Below are 15,304 nucleotides of genomic sequence, written 5' to 3'. Positions count from 1 at the left end.
GAATAACATTTTTGTGTATACCAGCCGTTTTTCGCGCAATGCTTGGCTAAAACACCATTGATGATTTCATTAGCAGTTTTAGCAGCTCATAGCATAACACACGAAGCTGATACCACTAAATACAGAGCATTAATTTGTAACATGGATATTCGGCTTTACCATTGGTGTTGATGTTGATGCGTGACCAGGTGTTTACCATGGCTGTTTTCGCTTTGTATTATCGTAATAGTTTAACTTTTCATTACCAGTTGTAATACGATGGGAAAAGCGTTAGAATTTTATGGTTGAAGCTTCATTTCGCATATTTTCTTTATTAATTACTTCTTACATTAGATACGCTTAGTACAATCTTAATTTACAATTTACAATACAAACAATCTTATAAGCATGTGCAAGTAGAACACTTCATCAAGTAGTTTGCAAAATCTGTGTTTGAACATAACTTTAACACATCCAGTTTTCCTCTGAAATCTTTAACTCGATATCTGCTTAGTTTCTTTTAATTCTTTCTTAACTTTCAGTGACCACATTTGGTTCATACATTGTCTGTAGGTTAATATTATTTGACATGTTCGAAATTCATGTTTGCCATAACACATATCAGGCTGTAAAACTTGATAAAATCACATTGTTCAATCAAAAATGTATAACTTATCCTGGTGAAGTTTAGCCAATCAAACTATTAATTTTACAAGAAACCAGTTTTTTGATATTGATCTTTGTTAATCTAACCATGACGAGATTTGATCGACACTTGTTGAAGGCTTGAACCTATGATCAGTAGTGAACAATAGTAAATGATCAGTGAGTTCAGTTACAAGTCCATTTATTTCTGTCTAGTTTGCATTCGACTCTTGTAGAAATATATACCGACTAAATGCACACTTGTACGATTAAGCCAGTCATATTATATTTACTATAACTTTGTAGATTCGTTGGTAACTAAAAATAGAACAAAATTCACGTTGTCATATACACAGTAAAATAAACTATTGAGGTCTAACCAACACAACTTGTTTTTTTGTGGTGTATAGTTACATTAGGAGTTCTGATACCACCGCCACATGTTACACGTCAATTTTTCTTTCATATCAATTTTTACAGAAATAACTTTAACTCCATGTAAAGTAAATAAGCAGAATTGCCATTGTCATGACATATCCTTCTAAAAACAGCCATCTAACTTATTATAACAGCATCGTATTTGTTTTACTGGACATTTAAAGCTAGTTAGCAAGTATATCGATTTATTAAGTTATAACAATATTGTGATCCCAAAATATTATTTGAAGAATGCTTTCATTACTCCTAAGTATGCTAAAACCCATTCATCGAAGACTTAAATAAGAAAATGATAAACTGAACCAAATCTCAACAATATCAATTGTATGATATTTTTTTAGTTGAACAAGATTGTATTTGATTTTAAGCATTAATATATGACAGTTTTTTGATCGCCCTTTGATCTCCTCTTCTTTTTTATATATTTTATTTGCAGTATGAGTAAATAAAGTGTTATGTGAATCTATATTGATATAGTGACATTTATTTTTTTTTGCAATCATTTTTAATCACTTGGAAAACTGTTAGAGAATGTGACTTTGAAACTTGAACTTTGAATAAAACAGCAAGACCCAAATAAAATTACATAGTGTTACAAAAAGCATAATCTTCAGTGCAGGAATCTTCATCTTGTTGATCAGAAAAGTGCAAACATTGGTTGTATAAACACTTGTTTATTTCATGTGTTAAATACTACATGTGTTTGACGGGAGGATGTACAGGATATTAGGTTAGGTTAAGGAAGTACGAAAGCGCTATGGAAGTGGTACTGTTACAAGGAGTAGAGAAAAAAGAGAGAGAGATTTTTTTTCTTATTCTATGATGACCAGCTAGAACCAAATGGACTTTTGCTGATGCTGCTTCGAGTTCGGGATAGTGAAGCGTCTTGCAGGCGACAGAGACCCTGGGTTACGACTGGGATTTTCGTAGTTGGTTTACTACCGAGGTTTATGGATATTTAGGGATTTTATCAAGGTGTTTGTGAAACTCTTCACAAACGGGATGCCTGATTCGAGATGAGTGTTGACGTTTCTCATAAACCATGAGGGATTGAGTAACGCGCGGAATTTTTTGGATTGGAACACTTGGAGTAGTTCAATTTGTCTCGCAGAGACATAAATATGCTACACCGGTGCTCCGTAGAGGCAGATTGGACGGACTGGCATTTCAGATAGTTGCTTCCTAGTGAAGTATTTTACATGGTTTGCTGTTATAACATCTGGGCCTGGAGCTTTTTTAGAAGACAAAGCGAGAGATCGTCGTGGTGGTCTTTTATAATCGGGAACCGCATGGTACCATCCACCAGCGTTGCCAACATTTGAATTTAATGTAGATGCAATAGTGGTAGCGTGAAGGACTGTAGCGGTCTCTGCAGAAGTAATACATTTTCTTGCTTTGTGGCATTTAGGTTAGTTTATTATATAATTTCGACCAATCAGGAAATCGTAATATTTTAAAATTGATTTTTTCTACTGGTCTGCAAAATAACACTAAACCTTTTTTAGTTTCATATATTCTACATTAGGCATACACCAAATCTTCTTAATAGTTTAACTACACTGTGTTATTTTCCAAAAATTGGTAAAAACAATAATTGTTATCCTTAAAATATTCTTTTTATCCACGTTATCAGTCACATACTCGACTCTCAATAATATAAGTAATATGCATCAGTCTAATCAAATATTGTAGATAGTGATAAAAGATACAAAATTTCGTTCACTAAAAATAAAAATATAGTGTAAATATAATACATAAATCTACAATGTCGCAGGTCTGAAACTAATGCGAGAATAAAACATTTAGATAGTATTAAAATTTAAATTTAAAAAGGAGATAAAAATATGAAACTTTGAAAATCAAGAAATATGGATTAAAATAAAATAATAAGAAAATAAAAAAGACTATATAAATTTAATGACTAGTGGGATTAGAGTTATAGGTATATGGAGTCAGCAACGCCGAAACTTAATACTTTAGTAGTTATGTCAATAATGAATATAAAAACTGATAAAGCCTTAAATAGTCTAATACAGTGTTAAATAAAGAATATGGATACACAACATTTGGAGTTTAAAAATACCTAAACATCATTGAAACTTCCAGTTTGTCGTGATATAAATGTTATAAATAATATAAATCGTTCTAAGATATCCACTTAAATAACTATTGATAACCAAAAATATTGGTTATCATCATTAAATAAATAATATGTTACCACTAATGTCATCTATAATATTATATAAACAATTTATTTGTCACATTAGCTTATCAGTGGTATAGTTTTTACAGAACCTGTTTCAATGAAATAATTTATAAATAGTGTTTGCAATAGTATAATAAATAAAAATGTTAATCAGTTAGCAAGTTAATTACAATAGCTAGATTAAAAGTAAACATTAATTGATAATATAACAATATGCTCAAGAAACAATGATTATATAGTTATTCATAATTATATATAATTAATACATAATAAATAATTAATTACATATAATTATATACTTATTCATATACAGTTTAGACGTTCTTGCTAATAACTTGGTAAAATACGCATACCAAAATGACATGAACAATGTATGTCCTTGACTCTTGAGTCAAGTGTGGCTTTTATTTCATCAAGTATTTTTTAATTTGATAATTTGATGTAACCAATGGTTCGAATTTGTTCCCGTACAAAATCCAATTAGTTCAAAAATGGCTACCGAAAGATCCTGAGATCCTTAACGAGTTGAGTACAATAATGCAATCCTAAAGTTGTCTGGTAATATTGAAGATTTTTCGTTTAAATTGATAACGAGCATTAATGCCTATTTTCTTCTCAGTAGCCACGTCAATAAACAGAAGGGTTTTGGGGAACACAGAGTCCTCAATTAATTCAGGAAACATCACTGCATCCACTAAAAACAGCTGTATGGTGTGGTATTCATGCTGGAAACATAAGTGGTCTCTATTTTTTTGAAAATATCCGAGGTGTTGCTGTTACTGCTACTACTGAATGGTACCCAAACATCATTCGAAATTTTCTTGTGTTTGAAATGGAAGAGCAAGGACTAGAGGGCATGTGGATTCAGCAAGATGGGGCCACAGCACACACAGCTCGTTCAAGAATTCAATTATTGAATGACGTTTTTCCATGAAGACTAATTCCGCGATGTGGCCATGTAGCATGGCCAGCCATATCTTCGCATTTAACAGCATCAGATATTTTCATATGGGTTTTTTCTTAAATCAAATGCTTATGTAAATAAGCCCCAAACGATTCAACATCTTTAAGATAATATTCGTCACGAAATTGGAGAAATTCAGCCTAAGACATAACAGGATGTCATCAAAAATTTCTTTAAAAGAGTCGAAAGTTTCGTAGCGAAGCGTGGTCACCATTTAGTCGATATAATTTTTCAACTACAACAAAATAAAAATATAGAGACGAAATAAACTTTTCATGAAAACCAAACTTATATATCTTTTCTTTGAGCAAAGTCATCGGCTATGAAAATGGTAGCGGAACTTTCGCCACACGTTGTGTATTGATTGAGAGATCTCTGGTCCGGTAAAAATACTATATATTTTATGTATATTTATACGTAGCTTAACAATACTTACATTTTTTGTTATGCCTTAAATATAACATAATATAAAGCTACGTTAGAAGAAACGTTGCCTGGCGTTGAGTAGACAACTTTATCTTTTGTTAAAACATATGCAAAACCATACTTTTTGAATTTATTCTAGCTATAGTATCCCTAAAAATACTGATGAATAATGATTTTCTCACCCTAGGTGTTACAATGGTTTGGAAGAATTTTATGTTAACAATTGACGAATATATACCTTGGGATATTAACTGTGTTTTTTAATCTTCATTTTTGTTTTATTTTAAGAGAATATATCAGCTGAGAAACTTTTAAAAATATTTTTTTATAATTATAAAAATTTGTCCTTACGGCGATCAAAATGGGTGCATTATAATTACCCGGCAAGTTCTTCACCACCAACAGAAAACTTCTTCTAGCTCTACATTTACATTGTTTTAATAATAATTACTATAAAGTTTGAATGTGTATTTCTTCTATATCCGACTTAAGAGGCGGAAAGTAATTCAGCTTTTTGCTTATATTCGTAATCGTAGTCTTACAGATGTATTTACAACATTCTGCTTCCTTGTCTAACAATTCAGCGAGTTGTTTAATTTTATCTAATTTGGTATGTAACAGGTCAATTGAAAAGTCCCCGACTTGACACATAAATTACCCTACTAGATCTCAATCCATATGTTTTTTAGTTAGCCCTAACACTCAAAAGATGCGTGTATAAATTTGACAGCTGTCGGATCATTATTTTGTGAATCATAGCATTTTGAGTGAAGCAACTTTTGTTATTGTGAAAAAAATGGATAAAAAGTAATTTCGCGTGATGATAAAATACTGCTTTTTTGAAGGGAAAAAATACAGTTGAAGCAAAAGCTTGGCTTGCTGCCGAGTTTCCGGATACTGCCCTCGGAAAATCAACCATCAAGGATTGATATGCTAAGTTTAGACGTGGTGAAATGAGCGCCGAATATGGCGAACGCAGTGGACGCCCAAAAGATGTTGTTGCCGACGAAAACATTTAAAAATCCACAACATGATTTTGAATGGCCCTAAATTGTAATTGGATGAAATAACATGCATTCTAAAGATATCAACTGATCGTGTACATCATATCATTCACGAATATTTGGGTATGAGAAAGCTCTGTGCAAAGTGGGTACCGCGCGAGCTCTCTTTTGATCAAAAACAAAGACGAGTTGATAATTCGGAGCAGTGTTTGAAGATGATCGAGCGTAATAAACCCGAGTTTTCGCATCGATATGTGACAATGGATGAAACATGGCCCCATCATTTCATTCCAAGGAAAAAGATGGACCATCAACAGCGACTATTGCATATTACATAGCGTTATTGGACCGTCTGAAAGACGAAATCGTCAAAAAACGGCCGTATTTGAAGAAAAAGAAAGTGCTGCTCGACCAAGACAATGCACCTTGCCAGAAGTCAGTGAAAACGATGGCAAAAATCCATGAATTGGAGTTCGAATTGCTTCCTCATCGACAGTATTCTCCAGGTCTGGTCCCCAGCGACTATTTCCTGTTCTCAGATCTCAAAAGAATGCTCACTGGGAAGAAATTTTCGTCGAATGAAGAGGTGATCGCCGAAACGGAGGCCTATTTTGAAGCAAAGGACAAATCATACTACAAAAATGGTATCGAAATGTTGGGGGGTCGCTTTTCAATTGACCTATTAGTGGTAAGTGAAGTATTGTTTCCACTTAACAATAGCTCTACCAACAACAGTGCTAGTAAAGTTTTCGCGATTATTGAAATACTTTAAAAAATGGTGATACCTATCTCATATTAATAATCGTATATAATCTTAATCTAAACCTATTGTAGTAAATCCTTAAATTCTGTATCAAACTACTATTAATCTTTCTCCGTAATTAACAATTAACCGGCCAGATTACGGTAAATGTATTATGATTTGTTTTTAATCTTTAATTGTAAGGTATCCATTTGTGAATCCACTTATTACATCACCGTTGATATTGCACCTAAGCTGATGCCGATCGACGGAATGTTTGTTTAATTTTTTTTTACCAGAATTATGTACATTTAGATAGCGTAATAATGTGGCATGTCATAGATTACGGGTACCAACGACCAAAACCATAAAGAGACAAATAATTTTAGAACTTATCTCTTATTTTAGACCTTCGCATGTGAAATGTTTATATTTTGATAAGCCCGCACCCAATTTTCTGCAACTCTTGATGCCCGAAGTATTTGTCTCACTTCATGGGCCGTACACTCTAAAATGTGTAATCACTGAAAGTTCTGTTTTCATTTGTGTTTTATGCACCGAGCTTGCAACCGGCAATTAGTTTCCTGAAACAGTAGAATAGTGTGTTGAGTGTTGTGAATCGGATCACGCGTCCTTGGGGTGAAATACAATAGTGTGTTTGTTATATTCGTGTCAACGATCATGGAACAGGCCTTAGATTACAGTATGAGGTGAGCATTGTTTTCGTAATGGCAAATTTTACGTAAAACCACGTGCCTTTGAAATCTCGTAAATGCTTCATTTAAACCAGATGACTTCTTCTAAAAATAGAATAAGCAACTATGAAATAACGATGCGAAAACAACAATATATTTTAAAATAATTGTAAAACAATAAGGATTAGTCATTTGAGGTTATGTCTAACAGGGAATGTTATCAGGCACTTGATATCAGGTATCAAAAAAAATTGTTAAAATTTCATCAAAATCGATCACTGATCAAGTATTATGACGACATTTATTGCATGGATCGTCAAAAATAATATAACGTTCTTTAACCAATTAAAAAAAAACGCAAAAAATATGTAACATTATTCAGAAATTATATATTCACTTCTCATTCATTCGTAACATCATAATTCAAAATATTATGATCCATTCTTTAATAATTATTATGCAATACAACGAAATTTTCTACGTTTTGTTCCAGCAACTTTGCGAAAATACCAACTGTTCATTCATGTTCGTATCGCTTTATAAACAAATTAAATAAATAAATTTGATCTACTTGCAAACATAACGTGGGGTAGGGATCGCTGTTGTACGATAAATTAAATTTTATTTTTTACAAAGTTACACAATTGTACGTTAATTTAATTTTAACTTATAGTGCTAAGTCAATCGATCAAGATAAGTTCAAAAATCTAGTGAAATATGTATATAAAATAAAATATTGCTCGTTAAATAATGCAGTTCTTATCTCTCCACGTTAGTTCACACTGAAAAGTTCTGGTGAAGAGCATTTGATAAGTAACTGGTTGCTATAAAATTTTGTTAATTTCATTTCTATTAAAAAACTATTATTGAGAAGAATATGGATAATGAGGTATTCTAGGCTAGAGGCATCAATTTTAAATATTTTTTCAAGCGAAATAAAAAGCACAATATTTTTACTACCTTTTGTTTACTGGATAATTATAATACTACTATTACTATTTCTCCTGCAAACCAACGGTCGAGCTTTTCGAGGTATATATTCATACCTTCGAATTTACCCGATTAAATATAACTAATTCTATGAAGAGGATATATATAGGACTTTTTTATTATTTCGATATACATATAGATACTGTAGTAGTATATAGAGAGAAATTTTGTGAAGATATGTTTTTGTCATGACGTAATTTTGTGAAGGACAATAATATATTTCAAATCAAGTTTTCAGTAAATTATAATGAGATGGTATTGTTAACTCTGTTGCCTAATGCTTTTACCATATGTACAAAACAGTTAGTATTCAATTATTCAATTCATTACCCACAGGTCTGTGCACAAGAATCTTTATTGAAAATAATCGTTCTATTATTGCCACTCAGCGGAAATTGTGTCAAAAATATCCTAATCGTCCAGTGCCTCAAAAAACCATAATTTGTCGTTTACATGCGAATTTTCGACAGTACGGTACGACAGCAGACAGGCCTCGAATATGGATACTAAAAATTTTCGCTAAGCCGAATAATATATAGAGAGAAGTTTTGTGAAGATATGTCTTTTGTCATAACGTAATTTTGTGAAGGACAATAATATATTTCAAATCAAGTTTTCAGTAAATTATAATGAGATGGTTTTGTTAACTCTGTTATGAATACATTCGAATTGTCCAGAACTTCTCTTGCGGACTAACGGTCGAGTATTGCCAGATAGAGTTTATCCAAAGTAACAGTGAACCCACATCTCTAGGTCGCAATGTCGTCTCATCAACTCTAAGTTTTAGTTTATTTTAGCTTTAACATATAACAAAATTCTAATATAAATAAAATAATGAAACAAAAATCTTACCAAATGTAATTTATTTCAACATTATAGCACATCTAATCTATCTAATTAACAATTCTATATCCAAGTAATGTTTTTTACTTTTATTCGAGAGCATATTTACCTTTTTTACGTTTAGTTCTTATTTCCTTGTCTAGTAATTTTAATATCACTGTATTTTTTGTTTCTTCTGTTATAAATTCTATTCTTGACAAAATTAATCACTGAATGTTGCCTAATGCTTTTACCATATCTACAAAACAGTTCGTATTCATCCTCTCCTCTACATTCTAACCTAATGGTCATGTATAATTCTAAACAATTACAAACATATCTATGCACAAAAATCTTTCACATCCTACAATATAATTTTCTATAGTTATCCTCTATCAATTATACACTCGCCTTTAGTTATTGCCACTCTAATCAGTCTGTTTGAGTAATTGTTTCCGTAACTGTCAGAATTGCATCACTATCACATATGCCAAAAGTTTATTTTAGTCACCATCACTTTCTGGATCACTGTTCAAGTCAATCACTAAGTTGTTAATTTCCAAATTATCTGACACTAGTTCACGATTCCACCATTTGTCAATTTCTTCCTCTCTATGTCTGATTTAATTCATCCAAACCGAAGGTTCTATTGTAGACAATGCTTCTTTCCACATATCCAAACAGTTGTTGCTTGTATGTCTTTCCCGACCAGCATTTCTGCTGTAATGATTTATTTACCACATCCCATAACCGTTCGATTCGAATGAACATGCAGTAATAGAGAGGAAGACATTAAAACACTGTGACCATATTTTTCAGCCATCGGATCTACCGGGTATCTTTTTTCGAGCTTATTTTTAAAAGAACTAAATTGCAAGAAAACCTAATTAAACAATTCATTTATATTTACCGAGTAACAATTTGAAATAGTTCATTCTTTAACATGGTTTCTTCGATGTTTATTTTCCATTCTCCACCAGTGTACTAAGGTATGGTGAATAGTCCATAACAATAGCTGATGGTCTCTCCAGGTTCTTTAACACTTGATTTTCAATCCAAAATTTTCTAACTTTTAGCTTTTTCCATCGACGTTTGTTGCCCCCACTAAGTAAAATTTTGAAATATCCTAGTCTCGTCGAGATACACAAATTCAATTAACAAATCTTACTTGATTTTAATGTATAGCGTACTCAATGCTTTTATACATTTCATATATTCGATCTCGAGTAGAGCTAACTTCAAGATGATCTTGATTCGTCAACCACTTCGTATGTGGACGTTTGTTTTTTGGTGAATCATACTGTTCTTAATGTTTTTAGAGATTTCAGCCGTAGTACCCATGCTAATGTTTAACACTGCAACAAAACACTAAAAAATATTTAATAAGACTACTATAAATTAAACAAAATGTCTCCTGTAAGCCAACAGTCCAACATTTCGATTTATTTATTCATATTCTCGAATTTATACGATATAAGTAATACTATGAAGAAAATAGGACTTGTTTATTATATCGATATGTGTATAGTTACTGCAAATTTTAGCTAAGAATCTTTGAGCAACTTGAAATATCTTTTAATGTCGGCGTTTTCAATTAGAATAATATGATATATTAAGTATAATATTTAAATTTAAGTAATATTTTTACGATTTTCTAATTATTGTCACTAATGTTTTGAAGAGTCTTGTAGACATTTGACAACCGAACGACTTTTGCAGGCACTCAAGGAAAGTATTGTCTGATACTGAAACGAATTTACAAATCACGGCGGGCAATACATTAAACATTTTGATGACGTTTGTTCACTGCTTGTTTCTGGGTATTTTGTAGACCGTTATTCCACGATGTAAAATTTGACATGCCTCAAGGTCGCTACTATATAATACAAGTAATCCAATGAAGAAAATAGGACTGGTTTATTATATTTGTGAAGAGATGTCCTTTGTCATAAACACATTTTTGTGAAGGTTAACAATATATTTCCAATCAAGCTTTCAGTCAATGATAATCAGATGGTATTGTTAACTATGTTAGGAATACAAATTGGCCAAAATGTCTGCTGCAAGCCAATGGTCGAGCATTTCGAGGTATATATTCAGTCGAATTTACACGATATAATGTAAGTAATCCTATGAAGAAGATAGGGTTTGTTTATTATCTTTGTGAAGATATGTCTTTTGTCATAAATTTTTTTATGATTGTCAACAATATATTTCCAATCAAGCTATCAGTAAATAATAACCAGATGGCATTGTTAACTATGTTAGGAATACAAATTGGCCAAAATGTCTGCTGCAAGCCAATGGTCGAGCATTTCGAGGTATATATTCAGTCGAATTTACACGATATAATGTAAGTAATTCTATGAAGAAGATAGGGCTTGTTTATTATCTTTGTGAAGATATTTCTTTTGTCATAAATTTTTTTTATGATTGTCAAGAATATATTTCCAATCAAGCTATCAGTAAATAATAATCAGATGGCATTGTTAACTATGTTAGGAATACAAATTGGCCAAAATATCTGCTGCAAGCCAATGGTCGAGCATTTCGAGGTATATATTCAGTCGAATTTACACGATGTAATGTAAGTAATCCTATGAAGAAGATATGGCTTGTTTATTTTCTTTGTGAAGATATGTCTTTTGTCATAAAATTTTTTTATGATTGTCAACAATATATTTCCAATCAAGCTATCAGTAAATAATAATCAGATGGCATTGTTAACTATATTAGGAATACAAATTGGCAAAAATGTCTGCTGCAAGCCAATGGTCGAGCATTTCGAGGTATATATTCAGTCGAATTTACACGATATAATGCAAGTAATTCTATGAAGAAGATAGGGCTTGTTTATTATCTTTGTGAAGATATGTCTTTTGTCATAAAATTTTTTTATGATTGTCAACAATATATTTCCAATCAAGCTATCAGTAAATAATAAGAAGATGGCATTGTTAACTATGTTAGGAATACAAATTGTCCAAAATGTCTCCTACAAGCCAACGGTCGAGCATTTCGAAGTATATATTCATACAGTCGAATTTACACGATATAATGTAAGTAATCATATGAAGAAGATAGGGCTTGTTTATTATCTTTGTGAAGATATGTCTTTTGTCATAAAATTTTTTTATGATTGTCAACAATATATTTCCAATCAAGCTATCAGTAAATAATAATCAGATGGCAGACCAGATCAGATTATATCGACATGCATATAGATACTGCATAATGCATCGCGCATAAAGCAGTTGCGGCGGGCAGCTAAAATTCGAGACCATTCGGCCCTGGAATCCCACAGCATCCCCTGCATCTTACATAAGCGTAACATCGACTACATTACGGCCGTTCCGGGCTGTAATTCATTTTCAACCGGACGCCAGTCAATTATTTAAAAATTGAGGTCCCCCGGTGCATCGTTTCTGCGGGCCGGGCTAGGTCCCGGAACAGTCGTATTTCGAAGCTATACCCCCCGCGCCTTACCCCACGGCACACCCTACGCCGCCCCCACGCCACCCCGTCGATCGGGAAAGTTGGACGGGCCTCCCGGGACCACTTCCTTCTTGTTTTACATCGTTTTGTTTCTAACAATCCGGAGCATAACTCTCCGATCGGGAAGCATGTAAAATTTTCGGCCTTTAAGAGCACTCAGTTTTATTGAAAATTGAAATGCGCCGCGCCGCTTGAAGGGTCGTAATTCAACGCTGACTGATAACGATTACTTTTCCGTTACCGGCGCGCATCACAAAGACGTTATTTATTGGAGGAAATAATAGCGTCTGGTTTTTTTTCTCTCTATCTGATATTTCCCCGAGAAATTGGAAAACGGAACAAAATATTTATTATTTACTGAAGGGGTGGGGCGGGGAGGTCCGCCTACACCTCGCCGAACTCATCTTTTCGATGACCTCTTCGTGCGGGTTAACTCACATTTATTGTACACGTGCCGGGATCTCCAATAATTAGAATTTATTGTTTTTTAGAGACAAAAATTATAAAGTACATTTATCCAGCTTTTTAAAAATTTATGTTAGGATGTACCTGTCCCATTTTCTTAAAAAATATTATAACAAATAGCGAGAATAAGATTTGTTGATTACACATGTGTAGAACAAAATATAAGATAAATAAATTTCGCTTGACTAATCGATATATTGATGTATTGAACACTTTCTATTTTGTTCCATGCACTTCGTGGAGCCTCAGCAAATGATAGGAAGAGTAAAAGTTTTAGCTCGTTGTTCCCTTGTTCAATCATCGTAATTAAGTGGACAATCTAAAGATATCTGCTTCTAAAGAGAAATCCATCTAGACAAAAAGTCACTGTTATGAAAAAACTATATGTTATGATAACTAATGGCTTATTGTTATTTTCATGGAGAATTTTATAAACTGAATAATATTTGGTAAGAAAATCTGCTTCTGGTCTCGATATACTTTAATTGTAACGTAATAATTGCAAGTGAGCCAAAATAAGTTCAAGAAATTTACTAAATTAAGCAGTAAATTAACATAAACTAAACTTTATTCAATAATATTTCGTGGTGATTGAGAGGTTATCGTGCACCATTTCTCACTTATTTTCAATGTGATCTGCTCAGCTTTAGGCTAAATATGATGTTTCAATTTTGTTTCAATCATTGAGACGTATATCGATATATTTCTAATGCTAATTCCGCTTATGAAATTAGTTATCTCTCAAATGATATAATTACTGATGACTGGTAATGATTACTTTTCTGTTACGGGAGCGCTTCACAGAGATGTTCATCAAAAGGACATTCAGCAATCTTTCTAAAAATTTATGATAAGTCGTCCCTGTCCCATTTTCGTCAAAAATATTATAACAAATAGCGAGAATAAGACTTGTTGATTACACATGTGTACAACAAAATATAAGATCACTGAATTTCGCTTGACTAGTCGATATAGTTTATTACATTTTCCCTAGAATCAAAATATTAATTAGGCTAGAATTCAAGCCTTTAGGCTTTTTTAATATGCACTTTATTATTTTCGAACGGAATAGGACCGGATAAAGTATTTTGACATAGAATGGGCCGAATAACTGATGGAATATTTTGGTGTTAAATAGTTTCTCATTTGTTCATTGCATGCCACATTGTATACTTCTTGAAGCCTCAGAAAATAATAGAAAGGGTAAAATTTGTAGCTCATTGTTCCCTTGTTCGTTATATTCAAATATAGAAGTTAAGTGGACAATCTAAAGACAATTTAATTCTTCTGAAGAAAAATCCATCATGAAAAAACTCACAACAGTTATAACATTAAATAATAGTTTATTCTCCATTTTCATGAATAATTTTATCAACTGAATGACATTGGGTAAGAAAAACTACTTCTGGTCTCGAAATATTTTTTTAAAATTTGTTTATTTAACCCGTCAGCCTCTTGGGCTATTTAGGGTGGATTACAAAGTGCTAATTTTCTTAATGGTTGTTACAAATGTTGAATTAGGTCTGCGGTCTTTAGGTAGCTAATCAGCAGGTTCGGCTGCTCAGGTTGGGCCAATTGTTCCAATGTTCTCGGTATTTTTAGTTGTCTCCTCAGATCACCATGTTTCTGACAATCCATAAGGATGTGTTTGACGCTAAGCTGAGCCTGGCTCCGTCCCTTCAAGAAATATTCATGAATTCATTCATGTTTACAGCGCCCTATTAGTAGTAGTGCGAGGATACTTGATTTATATCTGCTGATGTTATTATAAATGATGGACTGATAAAATATTTTCTTAATTTCCCATAATTTGTTGTTTTTTTGTGAGAAGGTCCCAATCTAGTTGGGTTAACTGTCTATAAAGGTTCTTCATATAAGTTTTGGCATCTGTTTTGTTAATTCGTTTATTTAATTTGATCGACTCCATTCATTACCGGGTATTCCCTTATGAGAGGGGACCCAAAGGTACTTGATTCTTGCTCCCCTATGTTGTAGCTTTGTAGCTCTCTATTGAATATGACCAGAGGGTGGACTGTCCTTACCAATCTTCGGCTCTCTAGAGAATTCATAGAATCAAATACTGTTAGTATCGATCCGTTAATAGATGATTCTTCCAAGGCAGTTAGGGCTATTTAGATAGCCAGCAGTTCCGCGGAGAACATGCTAGTTAGTGACGGAAGCCAAAAGTCTCTTTCAAGTACGCTAGACGTGTAAGCGGCACCCACAAAGTTTTCTCGTTTTGAACCATCTGTGTAGATGATAAGATGATTCGGATAATTCTCTTCAATTATCTGTCGAAAAAACTTTTTTATTGTAGGGGGACCAGTTGTTTCCTTATGCAGAGCCTTCATAGAGAAATCTGTGTGTATTTTTGAGAATTGCCATGGTGGTATAGTAGTGATTCTACTGTTCGCATCTGGGATCGTAATTATC

At 32.8% G+C, this 15,304-nt stretch overlaps 1 protein-coding gene across 1 annotated transcript in view; it reads left to right on the top strand.

Moving 5' to 3' along the window:
* The first annotated feature begins 6,951 nt into the window (after window positions 1-6,951).
* Window positions 6,952-15,304, top strand: part of Sox102F (transcription factor Sox102F) — a 402,041-nt gene continuing 393,688 nt past the window's right edge. The window contains exon 1 of the mRNA XM_076418510.1: window positions 6,952-7,114. Within this exon, the coding sequence (XP_076274625.1) occupies window positions 7,086-7,114 (29 nt within the window). The 5' untranslated portion in view covers window positions 6,952-7,085. The remainder of the gene's footprint in view (window positions 7,115-15,304) is intronic.

The sequence above is a fragment of the Rhynchophorus ferrugineus genome, unplaced genomic scaffold, assembly GCF_030347505.1.
Source record: "Rhynchophorus ferrugineus isolate W39M unplaced genomic scaffold, kcgeb_rfMv2 rfM11, whole genome shotgun sequence".
NCBI classification, from domain to species: Eukaryota; Metazoa; Arthropoda; class Insecta; order Coleoptera; family Curculionidae; genus Rhynchophorus; species Rhynchophorus ferrugineus.
The sequence above is the reverse complement of the archived record's forward strand: the minus strand, read 5'-3'. Positions and strand labels throughout refer to the sequence as shown.